Source organism: Equus quagga, chromosome 7 (genome assembly GCF_021613505.1).
Source record: "Equus quagga isolate Etosha38 chromosome 7, UCLA_HA_Equagga_1.0, whole genome shotgun sequence".
Lineage (NCBI taxonomy): Eukaryota > Metazoa > Chordata > Mammalia > Perissodactyla > Equidae > Equus > Equus quagga.
In genome coordinates this window covers 24,890,873-24,917,573 of record NC_060273.1, presented here as the reverse complement: position 1 = coordinate 24,917,573, position 26,701 = coordinate 24,890,873, and the positions used below count along the sequence as shown (strand labels likewise).

General features: G+C 42.4%; 1 protein-coding gene across 1 annotated transcript in view; it reads right to left on the bottom strand.

Annotated features, from left to right (window-relative positions):
• CALN1 (calneuron 1) overlaps nucleotides 1–21,150 on the bottom strand; it is a 463,893-nt gene extending 442,743 nt beyond the window's left edge. The window contains exon 1 of the mRNA XM_046665286.1: nucleotides 21,028–21,150. Coding sequence (XP_046521242.1) covers nucleotides 21,028–21,150 — 123 coding nt within the window. The remainder of the gene's footprint in view (nucleotides 1–21,027) is intronic.
• Nucleotides 21,151–26,701: the final 5,551 nt, after the last annotated feature.

Below are 26,701 nucleotides of genomic sequence, written 5' to 3'. Positions count from 1 at the left end.
TGCAATAATAAAATTCCTACTTTCTTCCACCACATCCGGTGCCAGAGATTGGCTTGCTGTGCAACGGGTGAACTCACTTCAGGTTCGATATCAATTTGTCGACCCCGATGGGACAATGTCCCAAGTGGACATCTCACCTGTGGCTCATCGGCCCCTGGCTAAAAGGCTCTCTTGGAAGCTGTCCTGAAGCTGCCTGAGCCCCTTGTCTCAGGGACAGCCCCAAGTGACCGGCTATTAGCCAGATGTCCTTGGCCCACGGCGCTTTTGCTTTGGTAGTGGAAGAAACTAGGTTCAGGGCTTAGAAGACATCTCTTGTAAGTAGCTGGTAGTTTTTGTTTTTGTCCTTGTACTAACCTTTTCCAACAGGACCAGCCAGAAATAATGGGTACTTGGCAGCCCTCTGGGCTCTGTTTGTTTTGAAGTCGCAATGCCCCGGCCAGATTTTGGTAAGTCCCCTGGGTGTGCACAACCAAGGTCCCTTGTCATTGCTCATTTGGGAAGATCTGCATATCGGATCTTCATTTTTTGAGTGCCCCCCGAGTGTAGGATACGGACTAAGCTGGGACTGGAAGCATTCTGGTTTTTGGTTTTCGGTTTTGGTTTTGGTCTTTGTTTTGGCTTCCATTTGTGGCCGAGGGTTTTTTGGGAGAGCGTGCTTGTTTGGTATTTGTTGTTGTTTGTCTGTTTGTCTTTCCTTTTAAAAGTGTTAACATGGGAGGTGCCACATCTATTCCACCTAAGAGCCCCTTGGGAAAAACTGGCTGACTGGTCGACCTATAGCTATAAGCCAATGTCTGAAGAGGGATAATCTTCTTTAGTAACACCATGTGGCCACAATATTCTTCAGACTCTGGAGGAAGAAAAAAGACCAAATGATGGATCCTTACATTGGGAAACTTTTAGAGAGTTCTCACAATAAACATCTGTTTTATTGGTACCTATGAAAAGACCAAATTAAAAGGAAAATACAATGACTAGTCTTAAGAACCTACTCAAACTTGGAGTCTCAGCTTCTTCTTCTGGTCTTACAGATGCTAATGAAAACATTAAGTTAACAAAGAGAAATCAGAAAGCAAAGAGTCACAGGACTCATTCCAAAAGGATGGAAGTCTTTTGCTAGTTATTAAAAAGGAATGGGATAAATGGCACAAATATAAATAAAACTAAAACAAGGTTTTAATAAAACACTGCCTAAGGTTGGATGGGCTAAAGGGACCCCTATTGGCCCCCCAACATTAAAGGACATCAGACAAACCTGTTCTATTCACCCCAGTTTGAAAAATTTTAAAAGGTCAGAAGACAGAAATCACAATAAAAAAAAACCTGACCAGCAATTGTTTGGGGCAACAGTTAGGCTACTAAGGTTAATAAGACTATAAAAATTAAAATGTTTAAGCTAATATCATATGAAGAGGTTATGTCAACTTTGCCTGGATATTTGCTTTGGGAGTAAATGTTATGTCTAACTGGGAATGCTTCCCCGTCACAATATTTTAATATCAAAACTTGTTAATGGAATTCTAACATAAGTTAAAAGTATAAGAGTTAAAAAATTAAGATAAAGTTTTGTAAAAATTGATATACTTAAATGGACAGTTTCAGTTTACCCAAATTGGTGTATTTACATATGCAATTGGAAAAAGCCAGCTACAACAACAGAAAGCTTATTTTCATCTTTTGAGGCTTCTAGATAAAATCAGACTTTACTGCCTCTTTAAGAGAAAATAATTAAATAATTAAACATCCCAGCAGCTGAACCCAAATCTGCTGCTTTTGTCTACTCTCTTGCTGAGCTTCCCAGCAAGCTTCACTTCGCTTCAACTCCCCCAAATTCCTGATCTAAAATTGAACAAGTAAAAATAAGTAAACTTTTGAGATAATTTGGAATTGTAATGGCCATTCTGGGAAACTCTGTTTCAGAAAAGAAAGGATTCAAAATCTCTTATAATGAAATTCAGTCTTTAATTAATATGCAATACTTCTAAAAGACAAAGTTATTTTAACATGATATAAAATGATCTTTGATGAATAAAAGCCTGTTTAAGTTTGCTGGTTTGATTTAAAATAGACATGTCCTCAAAGTTATCAGCACTGTATATGATGCAGACATACAGCCTGGGTTTCCTGGTCAAATGAGCTCATGTCATCTCTGCTACAAAATTCATCAGCAAAACTAATGACTCAGTATAATACCTGATTTTGTTTAATGTCTCATGAGGTTTTTGTAGATGATCTAACTATAATTGCAAAAGACAGGTAAACTAAACAAATGTAGAATAAAAGTTTTTGGATAATTATATGTATTATGTAATAATTTATATGTATTATATAATTATATGTATTATGATGTATATACTTAAAATGACTTAAGATGATGGTTAACTGCTTTAATGTCACATGAAGTTTTTAAGAGTAATTTAAACATAATTGTTAAAACTGGGTAAAAGTTTTTTTTTTTTTTAAAGATTTTTTTTATTTTTTCCTTTTTCTCCCCAAAGCCCCCCAGTACATAGTTGTATATTCTTCGTTGTGGGTCCTTCTAGTTGTGGCATGTGGGACACTGCCTCAGCGTGGTCTGACGAGCAGTGCCATGTCCGCGCCCAGGATTCGAACTGACGAAACACTGGGCCGCCTGCAGCGGAGCGCGCGAACTTAACCACTCGGCCACGGGGCCAGCCCCATGGGTAAAAGTTTTAAATACAATAATTATGTTTTATAGTTTGCATACTTAACAGCTTCTAAAATCTTTTTGGAAACAAACTTTATAGCTTTACTAAGTTAAGTTAAATAATAACAGTTACTACTAACCATAGATTCGTCTGCCTTTGGTTTCTTATATCAAAGAAACTGAAAAGTGCTTAGGTTTATTGATAAACATGTTTTATGTATGCTGAGGAATTTCCTTTGAGAAAACATATATTTCTAAAAGGTCTGTATACAAGGAAATAAAATATATGTTTTCATAGGGCTGGCCCTGTGGCTGAGTGGTTAAGTTCGCACGCTCCACTGCAGGCAGCCCTGTGTTTCATTGGTTCGGATCCTGGGTGCGGACATGGCACCGCTCATCAAACCACGCTGAGGCAGCGTCCCACATGCCACAACTAGAAAGACCCACAATGAAGAATATACAACTGTGTACCGGGGGGCTTTGGGGAGAAAAAGGAAAAAAATTTTAAAAATCTTTAAAAAAAATATATGTTTTCAGTAAAAAGGTATGAAGAATAAAAATATTTTTGTTTCTTGAGTTAAGAAAGATAAATTTGGGGGCTGGCCTGGAAGTGCAGTGGTTAAGTTCGCATGTTCTGCCTTGGTGGCCCAGCGTTCATTGGTTCAGATCCCGGGTGTGGACATGGCACCGCTTGGCAAGCCATGCTGTGGTAGGCGTCCCACATATAAAGTAGAGGAAGATGGGCATGGATGTTAGCTCAGGGCCAGTCTTCCTCAGCAAAAAGAGGAGGATTGGCAGCAGGTGTTAGCTCAGGGCTAACCTTCTTCAAAAAAAAAAACACATAAATTTGGCCTTAAGTACTGGGGCAAATTCTGAATGTAAAAAAAGCAACAAAAGGTTTGTGAAAGTAAAACTCTGTGAAATTTTGTGCATGGTCAAGTTGGCTAAGATTAAAGTGAATCCAATTAAGTAAATAAATTTATATGTCAAAAGTAAACTGATACAAAATTAAAACTTGGTCTCCTCTTTCTTAAAAGGATAATTTTCCTAAGCTTTTAATATGCTCTCCATAAAAAGATTATAAAAAGGTTTTTTCACTCTTTTAACTCTGTTTCCCCTTGACTGTTTCTGTTGTCACTTTGAATAGATACCTAAACAAGGTTTCACAGTGAGCTTTGTTTCCTATCTGAACAAACGTTTTAAAGCTTTTAATATTTTTGACAAGCCCCCTGCCCCCAACAAAAATATTCAAGTCCTGAATGAAAGCTTTCTTTTGACCTGGAACAGAAAGGAGTGTTTCTCTGGGGATTTTCGAAAGGCCCCTGAGACTTCTTGGAGAGATTTGCTCTCTTCCTCTAAGAAAAAATGCTCAACTAATTAGGCTTTTTTGGCATAATAGACTATATGGGAAGCATTGTCAGATAAGTAATGACAAACTTTCTTCAATGGTATTATGTAAATGAGTGTTATTGATATAAATATTTTTCTAAATTACGTAAAATTCTGATCTGTTCTGATTGTCAGCCATAATTCTGGTTATTATATCAAAATGTTGTATATCACAGAGATGGTCAAATGTCTTTGTCAATTACCATTTTTGAATGTTCTGTTATTTACAGATAGTTGTTTTACTCTGATATTTTTGCAAATATGTTTCATCTTTAGAGAAATTCATGGAGAGGGCTCTGGTGCTTACTCTAGAATACAGGTTCCAATAAACTTTCAGATTATAAAACTGAACTGGATAAGAAATTACAGAACTCTAACAGAGAAACTGATAATTTCATGAAACTGCTAACAAGATTAAGATCAAGAACCAAGTACAAGGACAGAATAAACTGATAGAGATGATTATAATTTTTTATGGCTTTTTGCTTGAGATATTGTTGATTTTTGATTTTTTTTCAGATTTAAGAAAACCTTTTTTTCTATTCTCTTAAGGAACTATGACTTATAGCAATTTGTAAGCAAAATTGAAGCATTTATCTTTTTCTCTCTGAGCCCTCCAAAATGTAAAAACTCCTGATGAGTAAGTATTCTTATTCTCAAGGCAATATGGTTGTTTTCATAAGTCCAATAAGAATCTGTTCTTCTTATAACAGGACACAATTGGAAACACTGGTTATAATACCAAGGCTTTGATTGGAATGTCATATTTGAGAGAAACATACAGACTCAGATATGACAAGACAGCTTTTGAGGAATGAAGGTTGAAATTCTGGAATAAAGTCACTTGGAAATATTGGTCTGGTACTGTGCTTATGGGTTCAGTAACCTGGTAAGGTTGAGCAAAGAATGTCACTGCCTCTGGCAGGCACAAGGAACCTCAATATTTTGGGCACCTCACGAAGAGAGGGATTCACCCAAATCTGCAGGTACTACAGGTAGAATCTGATGACAAGTTCTTGGCATGGCTTTCCTGGCCTTGAGAGGCCTTTAAAGTTCAACCTGAGATTCCTTATAAAGTTCCAGCAAAGCAGATTTAAAAGAGCCTATATAGTCGATTACTATTCTTGCTGTACTTATGTAAGTAATTATGCCCAATCAATTAAGACTAGACTTATTTTGCAAACCAGTTAGTCTTAATTTGGCTATGTCTAGTGAAGTAGAGGATGAGTTTAGAGAAAAAGATTATGTTTCAATAGAAACTATAATACACATTTGTGGATATTGGATTTTGGTTTTGTCAATTGTCTTTTAAGATTTTTGTTACATCTCTTAACTGAACTGGATCCTGAATTCTTTTAGTCTCCTGAAATATCTAGCTAGAAACCTCCAAACTAACATTTTCAGGTTTTTTCCCATCATTTTCATTCAGAATCAGTAAAAACCAAATCTGCCCTTTTTCCTGAAGCCTTGCAAACTGAAGCTGGAGGACTTAATATAAACTTAAGAGAGATTCATGTCTACTGCTCTGTAAGCCACTCAAAAAAGTTACCTGAGTGCCTGATGACATCATCAGAGACATTTCAAACTGCAAAAGATGCTTCGACCTTAACTTCTAGAAATCTTGATTGGCTTCCCCCTGGGCTCAAGAACTAGTTTACAATTTGCTCCAACGATTAACCTTGTTTTTCTCTTTTTGTTTCTCTATAAAAACTTCTTATTAAATACCTGGTTACTTACATGATACAGGCCTAACTTTGGGAGCTTGCCTGCATCACCACCTTATTAAAAGACTGGTTCAGTGGGATGAAACAACCTACACCCCATTTCAGCAGGAAGTAGCTAGATGGGTCACTGCCTCAAATCCCTCAAGACTGAGGGATGGACATAAAATAGGAGGGAATTGATACCAACCCTGATATCAGTTCCCCCACATTAAATCCAGCATATGTGGAGTTAAAACCAAAACACTCCTTGCTCAGTGCTGTGCAAAAATAAAATTCCTACTTTCTTCCACCACATCCAGTGTCAGAGATTGGCTTGCTGTGCAACAGGTGAGTGAACTCACTTCGGGTTCGGTAGCACAGGGATCATGCTGGGAAGGAGGAGGGATGAGTTTTTATACTGAAGAGGAGAAAACCCTTGTCTAAAAATTGGTTCCTGCCCATATAGAGAAAAAGCGATGATTTCATAACTCATTTCCAATCCATACTGTAGCCAAGGGTAGGGATGTAGAGCAGTTGGCCCTGTTGTCACATTATTAACCCAACAATCTGCATTTCTTGTGCATAATTGCATCCCCGAGTATGACTTAGAGAAAGAAGGAGGCAAAATGCACTCCCCATTAGGAACAGATTAAATTGCGTTTAATAAAATAGTTTTCTTCTTTTATATGAACTTACACTGAACTGTCTCTGGGAATTACTGTTTGTCCCTGGGAGGTAAGTGAGTGTTTGCAAATGCATGCAGGAGTGTGTATTCTCTCCAATATTCACTCCTAGGAGACCAGAAGACTGCAGGGAGAATGCAAGCATATGTTGATTTCAACAAATAGTGCTGGAACAGTTGGACATCCAAATGCAAAAAAATGAACCTAGACACAGAACTTATACCTTTCATAAAAATTAATTCAAAATGGATGATAGACCTAAATGTAAAACACAAAACTATGAAGTTTCTAGAAAAAAATATAGGAGAAAATCTAGATGATCTTGTATTTGGTAATGAGTTTTCAGATAAAATACCAAAAGCATGCTCCATGAAAGAAAAACTTGATAAGTTGGACTTTATTAAGATTAAAATCTTCGGGGCCGACCCCGTGGCCGAGTGGTTAAGTTCGTGCCCTCAACTACGGTCGCCCAGGGTTTCTCTGGTTCAGATCCTGGGCGCGGACATGGCACCACTCATCAGGCCACGTTGAGGCGGCATCCCACATGCCACAACTAGAAGGACCCACAACTAAAATATACAACTATATACTGAGGGGATTTGGGGAGAAAAAGCAGAAAGAAAAAAAAAGATTGGCAACAGTTGTTAGCTCAGCTGCCAATCTTTAAAAAAAAAAAAGATTAAAATCTTCTGCTCTGCAAAAGACACTGTTAACAGAAGGAAAACTACAGATTGGGAGAAAATATTTGAAAAACACATATCCGATAAAGGACTTACAGCCAAACTATACAAAGAAATTTTGAAACTCAACAATAAGAAAATAATCTAATGAAAAAAATGGGGAAAAGATTTGAACAGACACCTCACCAAAGAAAATATACAAAGGGCAAACAAGCATATGAAAATATGGTCCACATCATATGCAATCAGGGAATGCAAATTAAAACAATAATGAGATATCACCACACACTTATTAGGATGGCTAAAATCCAAAACCAAAAATGATGATACCAATTGCTAGTGAAAATGTGAAGCAACAAGAACTTTCTTCTTTGCCGGTAGAATGCAAAGCTGGTACAGCGCCTTGGAAGACAATTTGGAAGTTTCTTACAAAGCTAAACATAATCTTATCATATCATCCAGCAATCATGCTCCTAGGTATTTACCCAACTAATTCGAAAACTTATGTCCAGACAAAAATTTGCATGCAGATTTATAGCATTAGATTTATTTATAAATGTATTTATGTACACATATATAAACATAAAAATATATAGATTTATAGCAGCTTTATTCATAATCACCAAAATCTGGAAGCAGCAACAAACAGTGGTACATCTATATAATGGAATATTATTCAGCAATAAAAAGAAATGAGGTATCAAGCCACAAAAAGACATAGAAGGATCTTAAATGGATATATGTAAATGAAAGGAGCCAGTCTGAAAAGGCTACATACTGTATCATTCCTACTATGTGACATTCTGGAAAAGGTAAAATTGTAGAGACATAAAAAGATCAGTGGTTTCCAGAAGTTCAGGGATAATGGAGGAAGGTCGAATGGGTGAAGCACAGGGTATTTTTCAGGGCAGGGAAACTACTCCACATGATACTGTAATTGTGGATATGTGACAATATGCATTTGTCAAAATACACTGAACTTGAGCACAAAGAGTGAACCTTAATGTATGCAAATTTTTAAAAATCATTTAGGAGGTCAGTAAACTCCCAGGATGAGATGCAGAATGTGACAGATCAATCTGTATTACAAATGTTTGAAACAACCTCACCAAAGGGAGTGCTGACACAAGTAACTATGGAAATGAGCGGAGTTTGTAAAACTAAAGGCGATGGAACTATACATAGCATTTGAGTTCATTTCCCACAGGTGTGTGTGTCAACAATCCTGATACTGCTATACATGGATACTGCAATTAGACTATTACGTAAAGGGATGGTGGATGGTGGGAGCCAGACTTCTCTCTGTTGAAGTGGGAGCTTACAGATAAGTAAGAGGAAGATGCTAGAGAGATCCATGTGGTAATGGACTAGAGTTGGAGACATCAGTATAAACCCATGTTTAGCTTTATGTAGATACAGATGGTTACATATAGAAACATGTATAGATGTGTGTATATGCAAAGGTTACTACACACACAGATATATTTCCTTGCTCTGTCAGTTGAGAGGGCCTAGAAGCAACCATACCTCAGTAGCAACAGGCACAGCAAGGGCTCAGATCTTGGTTTCTAATACCATTCTTTAATAAAAGAAACCAGGCCAGGAAACGGGGTCAAGAAATACACAAGATGAGCCTAGAGCATCTTGTGGTGCCAGAAAGTAAGGAAGTGCTCAAAACACGGGAGCCCAGAGCTCCCAGTGGCCAAGGCTGCAACCATTTGAGCAAAAAAAAAGTTGTATTATTACCTAAACTATAAAATAAATATCCATAAGTCCATAAGTATGTAAATACATGATTGAATAAAGAAAGAAAGAAGAAACAAAATCTCCCGTACAGAAGAATTCCAAATAATTTATGTAGATACTCTGCCCTCACGGAGATGGAGCATAACTCCTCATTTCTTAAGTATGGAAAGAGGGAAAAATTAGTAACTTCACAGTGGAGAATCCTGACAAACACATCTCAGCCAGGTGGTCAAGGTCAACATCAACAGTGATAAGTCATGTTTATAGTGTGTACCCCCGACATGATGTGATGAAAAGGGCACTGTACCTCTGTGGTCCTCCTTCCCGAAACCAATAACCTCAGTCTAATCATCAAAACATCAAAGAAATACCAATTGAGGGACGTTCTGCCAAATATCTGTCCACGACTCCTCAAAACTGTCAAGGTCATGAAAAACAAGAAAAGTCTGAGAAACTGTCACAGCCAAGAAGAGCCTAAAGAGGTATGACGACTAAATGTAATGTCATATCCTGGATGAGATCCTGGAACACAAAAAAAGGACGTTACACCTAAGAACCTAAAGAAATTGAAAAAAGGGTGGCCCCTTGTTAATAATAGTGTATCAATATTGATTCATTAATTGTAACACATGTACCATACTCATGTGAAATGCCACTGGAGGACACTGAGTGTTGGGTATGTAAGAACTCTGTATTATATTCTCAATTTTTCTGTAAACCTAAAAATGTTCCAAAAAAATAAAATTTATTTAAAAAAATGTCTAGTCTCTCATATTGTCTCCCCAGGTGATGTGTCTTGTCACATGGTCACAGGTGTCCTGCTGAATTCCAAACCTGAAGTTTAGAACTGGTGCATTGGGGCTCCTTCTTCTAGTTGTGCAACCCTTTTAGGAGTTCTGGTCCTGCCCTAAACATTTGGCTCCTCTCAGCTCTATGTGGTTGCACATCCCTGGGTCTCTGCTTTGCCCTCCATCCAGGTCTGGCTCAGGAGTCTACCTTCATCCTCTGGGGACACCACGGCATGCTGCCATGGCAGACTAGCCAGCTCTTCATTCAGTGTCTCTGCCCTACAGCGACTGACACTCAGGGGAGCAACCTTGTTCCACTCTCCACACATTTAACTGGACTAGAGGCAGCATCTTGGGGCAGATGCCTTGTATGGTGGTCTTCCAAAGTCTCCATGGAAGGGTGAGGCAGGAGCCTCTGTCCCCTGGGTACCAAGAGAGAGAGGTGGAAGCAGAACATCCTTCTGGTTCTCAAACCTCCTTGTCATTTGTCCTTCTCCCCCTAACCCTTGACTCGAAAATGGAGAGAAGTTTCCTTTACTTCTGCTGTGTCGTGTGCTTCTTCTTCCTGGCCCCAGTCTCACCATTAAACCTGAAAAGTGGTCAGAGATATCTTCTTTACGCTAGCAGAAGAATTCAAAGGCCTCAGTCTTCCCTGTGAACCTTTAATCTTGCAAGTTTTCTCTGCCTACAAAACTTAGCTTTGAAGCCCAGTGTCTCCCCAAGAAGTCAGATACCTGTTGTTCTGCCCTGGGGTGAGAAGTCCCTTGACTTCAGCTCACCCTTAATATTAACATGCATCATTGTAATACTTGCCAAAGGATTATTCCTATTACCTGCTGCCAGGGTGTTTTGAGTTTTATGGGTTGTCCCTGTGGGAGAGGAAGTCAGAGGGAGATTAGTCCTATAGTAGTGGTTTCAGTTTCCTAAAGAGAGATGGAGATTTGCCCTGAGAAGGCCTGAAGAAAGAAGCACTGGCTCTGAGAAATGAGAAGGCAGGGCTGCCCCAAGCCTGGAAACATGGCCGAGAAGCTCACCAGACAGGGGTCCTCAGAGACTCTCACCCTTGGTAGCCTGAGGATAGAATTCGAGGGGTCCATGAATTTGGATGGAAAGAGTATACCTTTATTTTCTTTAACCTCTGAATAGAATCTAGAATTTTCTTCAAGAATGAACACAAGCTACAAGGTGCAATAGAATTAGCAGTACTGTGACTTTGCCACTAATATTTTCCTATTAGGTTACAGTTGTCACAATTATTTCACAATGTTGTTTACCCTTACCACTGCAGTACTTCAAAATTATGATACGCATTATACCCACTGCTAGATCTTACTATTTAATGCATCAACAAAGAATACTGTATTATTATCTCACACATTTGTTTTGTTTAATATTCTGAAATTGTACTTAAATATAATTGATTTTCTTTGTTGTTACCTTGAGAATTCTATTTCATGTATTTAAACACATAATTCATAGGTTTCACCAGACTGTCAAAGGGACCCACACATGCAAAGTCCTCTTAAAAATATTTTTATTTTTTCCGACTCTAAGCTTTCTTTGTATATTATAATTTTTTCCTACATTGAAATTCCCCAGTTATTCCCAAGCCTTCAGTAGAGTCTGTGATTTATAACCATCTGCTGTGTGTTAGTGGAGTCATGGGGAGTTGAGAGAGGGTGCAGCAATGGAAGTCATGCTCTGGATCCAGTACCACCTCCAGAGGCTGGTGACTTGGTAGCTACTGAGAGAAGACAGTGATGCCAGAGTCCCAGAGGTAAACTGGAAGCGAATTTGTGGAGTGCTAAGATAGTGCTAAGCCCACACATAGGAGCAGGTAACAAGACTCAGCTGTGTGGTGAACGGACTCAAGACCAGACTTGAGGCCCACCTGTTTCCCCAAATTAATATGAGGAGACGGCCCTGGAAAGGGAATGCGGCAGACATTTGACTAAGAGCAGCACAGTGGAAATAGGTACTGCTTTTTCTTAAATAAGCCCTAGCAGAGACCTGTGTGACCAGGGCCCAATTAATTATACTCTCTAAGAGGCCCCTAGAGTTGTGGAGTGTGTGTCACTGAATAATGATATGCCATGGCCTGGCCACTCTCTCCTGGAAAGTGCCTTGTTGTCACTTTTCCTAAATACCTGTCCTGGTTATTGCCTCTGCCCATATGGCTAGAGTTCCTATATGTGCCAGTGTGGGTTTTTCCTCCATATCCTTCCTCCTGCTGGAGTCTGGCACACACCAGATTAGGATAACTTAAAGAGACAAGCAATTTTCTAACATAATAATGTTGAGAGTTATCCACAGGATTCTAAGATCACTGGGAAGACCCCTTATCTTGATTCCCTCCAGCATCCTATTCTTCCATGTCACCCAGCAGGAAATCAGAAGATGCTGAAAGAGGAGCATCACTGGGAACAGGTGGCAGAAGGATCCAGGATCCATGAATGAAAAGTGTGGTAGTTTTATTATATGGTCCCCAAATTCTTTGAACCTCCTCCTACTGATATGTGTTGCTATGCTCCCACTCCATGAATCCAAAAGATTTGGACTGTTTTGACCACTAAAATATGCCAGAAGTGATGCTTACAAGGTGAAGTCATAAAATGCCAGCCATGTCCCAGCTGGTCCTCTTGGAAGGCTCATCCCTAGATGCTCATCTTAGAACCCAGATGCCATGCTGTGAGAAACACAAGCCACATGGAGAAATCATATATAGATTCTCCCAGCTGAGCTGGTCCCTCAGCCATCTCAGCCCAGGCACGAAATTTTTGAGTGACCCAATGATTCCAGCCCCCAGCCATCTGTGTCTTTCCAGCAGAGGCACCAGACATTGTGGAGCAGAGATAAGCCATCCCCACTGAATTCCTGACCCAGAGACCCCATGAGCATAAGATGTTTGTTGGTGTATGCCATTAAGTTTGGGGTGATTTGTTACAAAACAATAGTAGCCGGACTAAGAAAAGACAGGAGGTCCAGGAGGAAGAGGCTCCTGCGATGGCCACATGTGGACCATGGGCAGAAAGCTGGACTTGGCATCAGTGGGAGAGATGGGGGGTAACCTTGTGGGACAGGCCTGAGGGGCCACTGTGTCTCTACACTTCCCTTTGGACTCTGTGATTGGCAGGACAGACTTGAACCTGAGGTAAAGTGCTGTTTTATACCATCTTTTGCCAACAGCAGGTCTATTAGAACAGGGATTCTACTATCTTTCCCCTCCCCCCGCCCCACTTTCTCAACAGGAGCAAAATGCTCAAATTAAACTATGATACAAACACCAGGAGTGTGCTAGATGAATGTGGTCTGTCCCAAAGATTCTAAATTTTTCCATAAAAGGGCTTCTGATGATAGAAAATTATGGGGTCACAGCCCAAAACAGGCCCCTGCAAGCAAGAAACCACTTTTGAAGTCCATCATTTTTGTCTTAGAAACTAGCATTCTACACTATAACATGTCAAGTTTTGTTGTCCTATTAAACTTTCTTAGATTCCCTGCCATGAGGTGAAATGGACATGGCATGACCACGTGCCCTGTTTCTCCAATGATGTCAGATATGCTCTGGCCCATCACTGTGTCCCCCATGCAAGTGCCAGAAGGACCGGCATGTGGAATCCTGATGCCCAAAGCCCTTCCAAAGAAATCAGCTTCCTAGGGCCAGCTGGGTTACTGACTACGGAGTGCTTTTAGAGGAATACTTCTTAATATCAATGTTGATCTTCAATTCGTGGCATGTTTTATTAGAAGAATCACACAGGAAGTAAAGGGATCCAGGATGAAAGGAGAATTTCCAAGAGATTGGGTCACAGAATCTCCAGGAGGGTGACAGAGCAATCAAAAATTCTGAGCTGAGATCATTTGTAATATTTTCCGTGTAGTCCGGAATTTACACTTTGGCTGTGAATATAGAATTTTTTCTTCATAAAGACTGCGTCCTTGATCCTATGCCCCCTCACTTCCTAGGGGACACTACTCCACTAATTATCGCCTTCAAGTCCTTCTCTGTTGCCTCCTTCCCCTCTACTCCAGTGGCCCCTGTCCTCCGAAGCCCTTTCCTTGGGTAAATTGGTACAACAATTCTGGAGAGCAATTTGGCAAATCTAGCAAAAGAAAAAGGGTGTATACTTTCTGACCCAGAAATTTCACTTCTAGAAAATTTATAATTAGATATACTTGCACCAGTTCATAAGGATAAATATATAAGGATGCTCATTGCAGCTCTGCTTGTGAAAGCAAAACAGAGCAACCTGGACAGTCACCAATAGGGGACAGGTTACATAAATCATACTACAACAGAAAAGGATGTTGTAATAAATTGTTGAGTGAAAAAAACTTGTGGAGCAATATGGCCACATTAATAACAACAAACTATGCATATTTGGATGGATATATGTTTACTTATTCTATGTATATTGCACATCTTCGGGGGTGCATTCACATTGTATTCTTTTTCTGTAAGTGAATGGTGTAGCCTGGAGCTGTGTGTGTGTGTGTGTTTGTGTGTGTGTGTCCCTTGACATGCTCCTTGGCATGCCCTGTGCATGATTTTATCCTAACACGTAAATTCCATGATAAATACTAATCCATCTTCCCCATGAGCCTAGAAACTTCGCAAGGAAAGGGATGATTCCTCTCTTATCCCCAACACCCAGCACAGAGCCTGGCACACTAATTAATCGTATTTGAATGAATATAGGTGTGACCATTCACTGGGCCCAGCGGAAATCAGTTACTTATCATTTACATTGATCTGAGAATTAGGTGTGTCCTAGGAAGAGGAAATAAACACTTAGTATGTGATTTCTAGGCTTTTACACACACACACACACACACACACACACATATTCACTCACACTCAGTGTTCCAGGGTCAAACTCTGTTTGGAAAAGCTGAGTTTGACAAAATAAACCATTTTTTTTTCTGAAGGGCATCTCTAAGATTTTAATATGCATTGATATTCTCCAAGAAGTAGATATAGTATGGAGCATCATCTGAATTTTACTGACCATCAAGCACTTTTAGAGGAATATTTCTTTACACTGATGTTCTGAGGATCATCAATTTGTAACATGCTGCGTTAGAAGAATCACAAAGAAAATGAATGGGTCCTGGGTGAAAGGAAGATTTCCAACAGATAGTCAGACAACTTCCAGGAGTGTGAAAGAGTGATTAAAAGTTTCTGAGCTAACTTGAAATTAACAATACAAACAGACTTGTGCAGCCCTATTTCACAATAGCCAAGACGCGGAAGCAACCCAAGTGCCCCACAACTAACAACTGGATAAAGAAGAAGTGGTATATATATATCCAATGGAATACTACTCAGCCATAATAAAGACATAATTGTCCCATTCACAACCACATGGATGGACCTTGAGGGCATGATGTTAAGCGAAATAAGCCAGACAGAGAAAGACAAACACCATACGATTTCACTCATTTGTGGAAGATAAACAAACTTACGGACAAAGAGAATAATTTAGGGGTTGGGGGGGGGGGGGGGGGGAGGGGTGGGGGGGGGGTGGGCACAAGGGGTGCAGAGGCACACCTGTATGGTGACTGACAAATAATGATGTACAACTGAAATTTCACACTGTTTTAAACTATTTAGACCACAATAAAAAAAATTTCTTTTTAAGTTTCTTAGCTACGATCATTAGAAATTCCAGTAGGATGGCTGGAATTGCTGAGTAAAGGGAAAGGAAAAGATTTGGCCAATGTAACAACAGTGAGCAAACCACGCTTGTTGATGTGGCATTGTGGCAGCAGAGACCCTCTCGACTGGGGCTTCTGGGGACCTGGCAGGGCTGTCGGTGAAGGTCTCAGGGAGAAGGGAATTGGGGGCAGCAGATTTTCAGGTCCTAATTGGAAAGCTTCTGATTAGGAGGGAGAGCCGACAAACATAGAGATTTTATAAACTCCCCAGATAAATTTTGATGCTCAGCTAAGTTTTGAACTGGCCCCCTCCTTAGCATGCTTCCTTGTCCCTAACATCGTCCCTTGTTCCAGCCAGAATATGATCAATGGAATGATGGAGGCAGAAGCCAGATAACAGTGAGAGAAGAGGGAGAAGTAAATAAAAGGCAGAGAAATAGAACAAGCATAGGCAAGTTTTTCAAGAAATTTGAAGAAAATTATACCATGTCAGCCTTTTTCTTAAAAGATGAGCGACATCAGAACCAATGTTTATGCTTATGGGAAGAAGAAAGAGGTTGAAGAATAAGAGAGGAAGTACAGTTGATGGAATAAGGTCCCTGAAGAGAGGGTGCAGGGAGTAGAGGTCTGAGCACATGTGGCAGGTGGTCCGGGGATTAGTGGAGGGACCTCTCCTCCACTATGATGGGCAGGAAGAGGTGAAGAGGGACATGAATGAAGTAAATGTGATAGAGGAGTGGGCACAAAGTTGAAGAAGTTTCTTCCTGGGGCCTTTGTTTTATTTGAGAATGAGGAATTGACATCATTCTTAGAAGAATAGGTAAGGGTTCAAACAGTCATAATGGAGAATGGGGATGAGACCTGACCACTAGAAGAATCACTGAGCCACACTGAGGACCCTTTGGGGTTGAAAGTTATGAGTATGTAGCATCACCTATCCATGTCCCATATCTGTGTAGGGTTTTCTCTCAGAGCACTCCACATCCTGAAATAGGACTAGCAATGGTAAACAGCTGCAGAGGAGGTTGGCAAAGAGAGGAGTATTGCAGTGTGAGCTCTCAGAGATGGGAAGTTCTCGAGGATGACAAGATTACAGTTGAGGCTATGGGAGTGAAAGTCATAAGGAAGGAAAGTCACTGGAGTTGAAGTTGAGGCAACATGAAGTGAAAATGTTGCTTTATCATCCACATGGTCATTTTAGCCTCCTCTTATGACATCAGGACTCAGGGGAGATACAAGACTGGATAAGACGCTAAGGTATTCAAGGAGCGTGGGGGATGATCAGAAGGAAAGCAGGTGATGACAGCAAGGAGAGGTCAGAGGTGAGATTTTTACACAACTCTTAAGGAACCATGATATGATGGTCTACCTTCAAGTGAAACATCTCGCCATTCCTCTCAGGGGTCTTGGAGGACCTCTCTATCTTCCCAAACACACATATACACACCTTGATCCAACCAGAAGGGGTCCACTCTTTTCTGTTTTAAGAACTGGGATTCCCCGTAAGACTTATTTCAGAAAGGTTTTTTTGAGCAAAAAACACTGAACACCACTTATGAGGCCCAACCTTTCCATTCAACCCAAGAATGAGCCTGAGACCACCCAATGAGTTGATGGAGGTATCCACTGCTGCATCCTGCTGCAGTACCATTGGTGTACACTCTCCCCTAAGAGATAGCCCCTAAAGCTAATTCTCGGTGATGAAACACTCTTGTTAGGGCTGATGAGTTGAGTGCTGCTGAGGTCCAGAGTGGGAGGGAGGAGGATTGGCCAGAGATGGGCTATGGAATTCCCTGGACACCTGTTAGGGACAGGGCAGTGAGACACGAGGAGGAGAAATGAGGATGGGCAGGCCATGGGAGACTCTGGTCAATGATTCCAGTCTACCTAGAGAGGCCAGCTTAGTAACCAAGCAATAAAGGTTGAGTTCCTTCTGACTCTCACTGTGCAGGACCTTAAATCACAGAGGAGTTTATGGGTCTTGTTTATGAAGAGACTCTTTATAAGCTATTCAGAACAGAGGTGGGAGGGAGAAATATAGGGAGAGAAAATTTCCCTTTGAATTTCTCTTGCTTTTAGAGTCAGCAATTTAGTGAGTCATGCATTATAAATCCTTGCTTTGTCTACACGTTTTCATTTCAAAACACTAAAAAACACTTTGTTTGGAACATGGGCTATTTTTAGCTCATATATCCATAGTGCACATCCATTTCTCCCCATATTAGTGAAGCTTCCTTTCTGATTTGGTTGGAGCAGCACCATAGTAATAGGGTTATTTACTTAGCTGTAGTTTGTTGAAGCCACCTGGGTGTCTCTCTAATCCCTAAGGATTCTCTTCTAGCTGGCCTCCTGGGCCTACTGACTGTCTACGAGTCAGCTCCAGACCTGGCCCAAAGAGCCCAGATCCCATAGTCTTGATGAAAGGGGAAGAACATCCTTTCAGGTCTCCAGACTGAGAAGTCAGCACATTGGCAGGCTAGAGACAAGTCAGGTCTTCATTGCCGTGTGCCCTTGCAAGACTCTTTAGGGAAAGAAGTAGAAGAGAAGGAGGCCCCATCTACAGGTCATCTCCTCCAGATACATCAAGGGAAAGCCTGGCCACATCTTGGGAAAGACATAGGAACAGACAGTCTGGGGAATTCTGCAATCCTCTAGGCTGACAAGCATGAGGAGAACAGCCTGGGAGGAAAGCTGTGAGTGGGTCCTACCTCTCCAGTCCCTACCCTCTGCATAAGGTCTCTCTCCGCATTCCACTGCAGTGCTCCTAGCCAGCTTTATCTACCCCACTTCTGTGTTTCCACTAATGGTAATACACTCCTCTTGGTCACGTGGGAACCACCTTCTTTTAACGTCTCCAACTTGGAGCTTTAGTAGCAAGCACCTCACCAGCACCTAATGGATAGCCAACCAACTTCAAGAATGGGATACAAAACCAGTATCTCAAGGAACTGGGGTGAGGCAGTGCCCTGCTTCTCTGGTAACTGCCTTGCATCCTCTTTCATCCATGTATTTAAAGTGGAAGCAGCCATGTTCAGACCCTCTGACCCTCTTCCCCTGACCACTGTTGATTTGATCAGGGGTGGGTAGCAGTGAGCCTGTTCCTGAGGAATTTGGAATTGAGACCATACTGATTCCCAGTTATGGCTGGCTGCCAGATTGGCAGCTATTTGACCAAGATGATTTTCATATGGACAGAGAAGCCGGAGAGATGCAGACAGGCAGAGAGAAAGCAGCTTTCTTGGGTTTTCTATATTTCTCTATGTTCTCAGTCCAGCCACCCCTGAAGCCTCGGATTCTATGAGATACTTCCCCCTGACCCTTCCTGAATTCTTCCTAACATGTTTCTCTTTTTACTTAGAGAGCCCTACTGAACCTCTGTTACTTGCAACCAAAATGGTACCAGAAGGTGTGAAAGTGACCTGGGGCCGGAAGACGGGAAGTCAAGGAGACTCCTCTCTAACTTAAAATTTTGCCTACCCTGCCCACACCTGTCATAACCTTCTGGCCACCACCCAGAGTGCTTTGTGGTCTGAGGAAGCCCCTGATGCTCTGTAGGCTAGTCCCAATACCCAGGCTGTGCTTTATCGGAAAGAGGTTCTCAGCCAAGGTAATGAAGGACAGGAAGTCAGTGTATTCTGAGAGACCTCGCTGATGGAAACTGACGTGAGAACATGTTCCAGGTGGGCTGTGTTCCCTTCCCCTCCACATCCAACCCCTGGCACTGAGATTGTGACAGAGGAACTCCCTCCCATGGCCCCACCTGATCTCTCTTCTTTTTAGGTGTCTCTCTCTGCCCACTGCACAAACAAATCGTTGATAAATGGTGGGTATGTTCTCAAGGGAGGAGTACGCAAAAGTGTTACATGTTTGTGTGTGGGGGTGGGTGTGAATTTATGTGATGGGAACAAGCCAGAAGCCCTGCAAACCCTCAGCTTGGGGTCCAAAGAGATATTGCTCACCCCCAATGAGGAGCTGATGTCTTGGGAGAGGTGAATTCATTCCACTTGTGTCATTGCTGCCCCCAGAGACAGGTGAAAGTAGATTGCCTAATTCATGCTTGTCACAGCTCTGGCCCCAAAATTCTAAATCCCAAAGTCACAGGAACAAACGGGGGAATACTTTTTAACGTGGGAGTATGTTGAGCAAGAAGAGTCTTTCTGACTCCATCAGACTTCTTTGTCTGATTGCCATATGATATTTTCATATCCACTAAGATAGACAACCATCCTTTCCTTTTTAGTGTCAGGCACAGTTGTTATTTGCCATAGCCCTCATAGGACATTTCTGTGCCCCAGTCCTTCCCTCCTTCCCTCAACAAGCAGTCCCTTTCCCAGGGCAAGTGCCCAGGACTCTATCACTTGTCCTGACCAGGAATGTCACCATTGGGTTAGACCTCCTGCTGGGGCTCCTCTCCTGAAAGAGGTGAGCTGGGTTGGGGAAGCCCAACTCGGGTTGTCTTCTAACCCTTGGCCAACCTCCCTGAGCAGAACCTTGTTCTGAGCCTGCCCATTAGCATACATCACTTCCAGCTTCATGTTGCCCTCCTCCAGACTTTTCCTCAGGTTTGATGAGGAGGGCTCACCCTGCAGGTCAGCATGACCTTGGCCAGGGATCTCGTCAGCTCCCACCTTTGATTTCCCAAACAATGAGTTGTGTTGGAGAAGGGTCTAGATAGGGTCTTATAGCATCCTGTGCTGGGCCCTGTGGTCTAGCCCTAAGCTCCTGGGAGAAACCGCTGAAAATCAGGAGCTATAGTCATCAGAAATATTTCCTCTTCCTTTTTCTCCCCGTAAGCCTAACCTGAAACTCACGGTGCCCACCATAAACACTTTCGACCAGCCCTGGGAGCTGTTGGCAGAGAGGGCAGGAGATCCCACACAGCCTTAGGGAGACCATTTCAGAACACAGTCATTTACAGGACTCACTACACACCAACACCACATAGATAAAAATTTCCTCCCATACAAAATCACCTAGAGCTGAAATTCCTCATGAGTTTTTACAGCCATGAATGTCTCTGAGGAAAAGAAAGAGAGTGGGATCAAACCCAGGGAAGCCTGTGGCTTGGAATGCATAGAAAGCTCCCCTGAACTGAGCGCCTCACCTATAAGCAGTAGAGGTAGGGTGCCTCAGTGGTTAGAATGTAAGTTTTGAATTCAGAGAGACGTGGGTAGGAGTCCTGGGTTTACCTTTGTCTGTGTGATCTGGAGCAAGTTGTTTTATAAACATTAAACAGCTTACTTTTCTCCTGTAAAAATGGGGTTAATAACACCTTTATGGGGTTATTGTGGGGATTAATTGAAATGATCTCTGCAAAGCTCTTGCTTCCATGCTGCCACATGGTATGAACTCTACGAATGATGTCTGTTGCTATTTTCCCCAACAACAAGCACCTCCACACACACACTTAATCAGTTCCTGATAGAGTCAGCTTCAAACCAATCCCCTCTTCCCGTCCACACATCTCAGATATAATCAGTGGAAACCTGTCAGGCTCAAGACGTATAGTAAAATCTCTGCCCCAGCTAGGACACGCATCCTCTCGGGCCCCCTCCCAGGCATCCTGTCCATAGGGTCTCCTCTCCCCCCAGACACTTGGCAGCAAAGGCTCCCAGCCCCCTCACCACCCCCTACCTGAGGGCTGAAAATAATCAAGTCCTGAGCAAACACTTGAAAAAGCTCGTTTCTCCAGGGGGTTTTGGGGGAGAAGACTTGCCAAGTGGGGAAGTCGGGGGCCTGGCTCCTCGGTGGCTCCTCTCCCCCTCCAGGCGCTCCTCTGCCCCCTTTTTCCACATTCTCAGGCTTCCCCTCTCCGGGTTGCTCAGGCAGCCGCATCAGGGGTCCAGGGCGATGTTCTCAGAGAGATTTGTGAGCACATCAAGGGAACGTCAGCGGAGACACTGAGACTCTGCAAGGAGTTGACAGAAACTTACTGCCTGCACAGTGCTGGTTGATTATTTACCCAAAGTCCGTTGCCTAAATAATTCACACCCTCCCTTCTATGTTTAAACAGGACAACGGTAGAAACACAACCCTGGCACAAGAAATATAATTACAGTTGTGACAGATGTTTAGTTATTAATAAGGCCTCAATGTCACCAGAGGGTATTACTCAACAAACCAATAATGTGCCTGTGGAATCGACCTTAATATTTACAGGTACTTTTCCATTCCCCGCTCCTGTGGGCTTTGCTGTAGAGTAAGCTATGTGGAGAGAGCTATAGCAGCTAACGTGATTGAAACTTGCAAGAAAGCCCAGCACCTTGCCAGCATAATTTGTTTCCTTGCCATTGACATTAACAGAGCCACAGAAACAAAGTGGGGGGCAGAGTTAGAAATCGCTGCCTTATGCAGAGGACTCTTGAAAACCTCCTAAGCTTGTGACACTGCTCATGATCCCAGAGCAATGTCACCCTAACTTCCTTAAACAAAGCAAAGAGCATCCAAGACTAATGTCTCTTTACCACCTCCAGTCCAGACTGGCTTCCCACACGGACAGAGCCTCTGAGTTCGCTTTATATCACCATCTCTCTCCTTCTCCCCGACATATGGTTAATCCCTACTTGTCCTTTATGACTCGGCTCAGGTTAAGGCACTTGGCTGGGTTAGGGCATCCCTCATCTGTGCCTGGTTCTGTTGATGTCATCCTTGGTTTCTGTCTCTCTCTTCCCCAAACCCTGCATTGAGAAAAGCTTCAGGCAGGGAGTAATTCAGATGCACATTGTGTCATCTGGGCCCAGGTAGGGACGACTTTAAAATAATCGGTGTTCAATAAATACTTATTGAACTAATGTTTAATCAATATTGGTTCTCATTGGTTCCATATTGAAGTTAAAAATAATAATAATAAAAAGAATCTCAAGAGATGTGAGATTTAACTGGAGACAGTTTAGCTAGAAGAATCTTGGTGATGAAACAAAAAAGCCCTGGTCACCATGGATGGAGTCTTTGCCTGGGAAAGCTGGCCCGTGGGGGTGTCTGCACACTGTAGCGGGCAGTGGCCTCTCCCAGTGACAGGCAGATGAGTCTCCATTCCTCACTGCTCAGCCCCTGTACCTCGCATCCTGGCAATAGGCTCCCTGCACTACTTGCAGCATCTTAATTCTGACAAGAGGTCCATTTCCATACCTGGGAAGTCTTCTCCTTTGGAAGCAAGCCCATAAGAGATGAGGCTCAGAAAATGACTTTAAGAAGTGTGAAGCCTTAAAGAGGTGTGTGTGAATGTTACGATTGTTGTAAATCAAGGTTGTGAATCTGTGCACGTGGAAGGCACTGAACGTCAGCCCCATCACAAGTCAAATGAGACAGGGTCAGCCCTATGCATAATGCACGTTGGGTACTAAAATGAATGAGTGACAGACACAAACTGACTGTGTGCTTTGTAACTTCCACCTTGACCAGAAACCCCCATAATCCAGGTCAGGGCTGGGCCGGGTGATGTCTGGGTGCTCCTGATCTATAAGATCTCTGGTTCTCTGAGGGTTGTGGCATGGAGCTGGGCCCTCCCGCAAAGAGGCGCTCTGTCTCCTGTGGTTGGGCTGGAACCTACCAAAGGTTGGGACCACAGGGACGCCTTATAGAGAGAAAGCTTCCCAAAGCCAGAAGCCTTGTCTCACCAAACAACACAGGTATAAAACATCCATGCAATAGCACTTGTCTTCAGACACACACACACACACACCAGCTCTGTACACACATACTCATACACATGCACCAGTGCTATCACACACACGCTCACAGACCTTCTGCAGACACTCACAGCCTGCGTGTGATCTCAGATTCAGATTTTCCCCCTATCTTCCTCAGACACACATACAAGGAGGACCCACCCCACAGCCACACAGCTGCACACACTATCCCTGTCAACATCAACACCCATATACGTCCTCACACACACACACACACACACACACACACACAACTCACATGTTCACACACACTGCAGCACCCACTTACCCACACACGCTGCACACACACCTCTACTCTTTCTATCATTTCTAGTTATCACATTAAGTTAAAAAGGAAAAACATGTTTCCTGTGTCATTACAGTATAAATGCAAAAGAAAGTAACGTTTTATTTTCAGATATGCCTTTAGTTACCATGACAGTCCCAGCACCAGGAAAGCTATGATTGGGGGCAAACGCAGATTTCGGAAGAGTAATTAGCTCCCCAAATACAAGAACTTTCAAATACGTTGAGTCCTCTCCAGGCAGAGTGGACACCAGGGCAGAGGCACCCCAGTGCTAGTCTGGCTTCCAGGATGGTGACGGGAACTGCCAGGAGCTCTTGGCAAGGATGTCCAAGCCAAGGGCCACAATGGCTTCATAACCCAACCCACTAAATTACTTGGACCTTGCTTATAGCTCAACAGGAGCGTAGCATGGGAGGTGGCAGCTCCCCACAAGGCACAATTGCTCCTGATGCGCAGATGGCCTCTGGTGCCCTTCACTGTGGCATTCATGACATGCCAGAGAAACACACAGCTATGTGCTCAGCTTTGGCTCTCAGCCAAAGAAGGAGCTGACTCCTCCAGCCAAGAGCCATCTGTCCAGGAGGCTCTTCTCCAGGTCAGGGCTGACCTGACACACAGTGTGGGAAGCCAAGCTGCCCTCCACAATCTGAGACTGACAGTCCACGGCCAACGAATGAGGCCCCCTAAGCTGGCATCTGGATAGAAGATGGGCCTGCATCTCCCCATTTCACTAGGAGATTCCCAAAGTCAGAAGCCATGGTGCGTGCACCTCCCCAGTCCCCGGTGGCCCTATGTACCTTGGGACTCACCATACATACCTACTGAAAATGACTCCATCCCCAAATTAACTGGTCACCTCATTTTCTGAAGAGATTCCTAAAGGCAATTCATTTCAAGATTTCTCCTCTAAGTCTATTTTCCAGTTGGCTTTATTGTCATTATTTAAAAGGTCAGCCAGGAACTGGGTTTTGAGCCCAAGTCTTGAAGTTAGAGCTTTGGGCTAATTCCTGGACCCACATGAGTGTCCTCTTCAGCTTTTCATTTCAGCAAATAACCCACCCACTTCCTTCAGCACCTAAAATGTTCCTTGAGGACCGGCCACCCCGTGTGAGGCACTCTGGGCCACCCAAAAACAGATGCTACCTTCGTTCTGCCCTCAAGGTGCTCCATCGCCTCCATCACTTTTACCAACCCATAATATGCAGAGACTGAGGGAGTGACATGGTTAAGAACATGGCTAACGGAATCAGACCATGCAGTTCCAGCCCTGACTCTGCCACTCATAAGTGTGACCTTGGGCAAGTTACTTAACCTCTCTGTGCTTCAGTTCCCTCATCTGCAAAATGGGCCTGACAATAATAGCAACTACTTTTCAGGATTATTGTAAAATGCGTGGTACAGAGTAAGTGCTAGATGTGCTAGCTATCATTATCCATTCCTTCCCTTTGCACCTAACAGGCAGTGGCTGAGCACCCACTCTGCTCAGACGGGTGCTGGGCTGAACCCATAATGGGATGAGGGGAAGTGCGGAAGTGAATCCACCACAGGTATAGCCCCACAGAGCTCAGAATCAAGCTGGGGACACAGACACAGACTACAGAGGAGGCTGCTCCTGCTCCTTCAGTTCAGAGTCAGTTTGTCCCCGAGGGTGTTTGAGAGGGGAGGTTTTGATTCTCCCCTTCACGCGCACCAAGAATGTTCTTAAATGGATCAATGTACCTGCCTGTGAGGAAGGGAGACACATGGATACAATGGGGTGAACTGGTCAACCTCGTCATTCCAGCATCTGTGACTCTGAGCATCCAGTTGGGTGCACGGGTCGCAGGCATACTCAGTCCTTCACGGATTTTGGTCCCTTTTGGAGTGTCTAAAATTACAGTCACTGTGGGAGTTGGGTATGGCTGCAAACCTTATGTTTATGAACAGAGTGCATGAGCTTGCATTGTTTATTGGCATGAATAATTCATAAATATGATGTAGGTGGTTCTATTTAGTTTCTGGGAACCCCAAGGAACGGTGCTTCCCAGCACTCTAAGATCCAGCTCAAATGCTCACCAAGAAACACTCCCTCCTTTTGGATCACACAGGGCATCAGGTGAGGGTCTTTTGTGTCTTGTGGCCTCTGCTACGTTTCACGGTTGTTGCCGGCCATGTTATAATCAGAACTGTATCCTCTGTAATGCTTGACAAGGGTTTTGCATGTGGGTCTTTTCTCTCAAAACCCTCCACATGTGTGTTATCAAATTTGATCCACAAGTAAAATTTATTTTTTTGCAGCTGAATATAATTCTGTGTTTTTGTTCATCACTTGTTTTTACTTACGATTTTTTAGCATATTTCAAGTGTACAGTATGTTATTACTAACTATAGTCATCATGCTGTACATTAGGTCTCCAGAATTTATTCATCTTACAACTGAAAGTTTGTACCCTCTGACTAACATCTCCCCTTTCCCCACCCTCACCCCCTCATAGCCATTATTCAGCTCTCTGTTACTATGAGTCTGACTTTTTTTTTAGGTTCCACGTATAAGTGAGATCATGCGATATTTGTCATTCTGTGTGTGGCTTATTTCACTTAGCATAATGTCCTTCCAGTTCATCCATGTTGTCACAAATGGCTGGATTTCCTTCTTTTTCATGGCTGATTAATATTCCATTGTGTGTATAAACCATATTTTCTTTATCCATCTATTTGTCGATGGACACTTAGATTATTTCCATATCTTGGCTACTGTGAATAATGCTGCAACAAACATGGGGGTGCAGATATCTCTTCAAGATATTAACTTTAATTCCTTTGGATATATTCCCAGAAGTGGGATTGCTAGATCTTATGGTAATTCTATTTTTAATTTTTTGAGGAACCTCCATACTGTTTTCCACAGTGACTATACCAATTTACATTCCCAAGAATAGTGCACAAGGGTTCCCTGTAATATAATTCTTTTTTTTTTAGTTTTATTTAACAATGTTAATGTTTACAATCTACCTGAAATCCCTGCAGCTAAACTAACAATGATAAACTTATGCAAACAAAATTTTGAAGACCACTAATTTAGAACATAGTCTTTCAAATGTTTTGACCACAGCTCACATAAGAAATACATTTTGCAATGTGATTCAGTATATACATTATATTATTTACCATTGAATAAAAGATTTATGAAACAATCTGCACTTTGTATTATATCGTTTTTTTAAAATGCCAGTAGTGGCACACTAAATTAGTTGACGATGTCAGCAATTTGAAAAACACTGATGCAGCACTGTTTTCAAAGGGCAGTGGTCTCAGTATTCAACCCTGGGCAGCAGATACATTTTTTTTTATTGAGGTCACATTGGTTTATAGCATTACATAAATTTCAGGTGTACATCACTATATTTCAACTTCCATATAGACTGCGTCATGT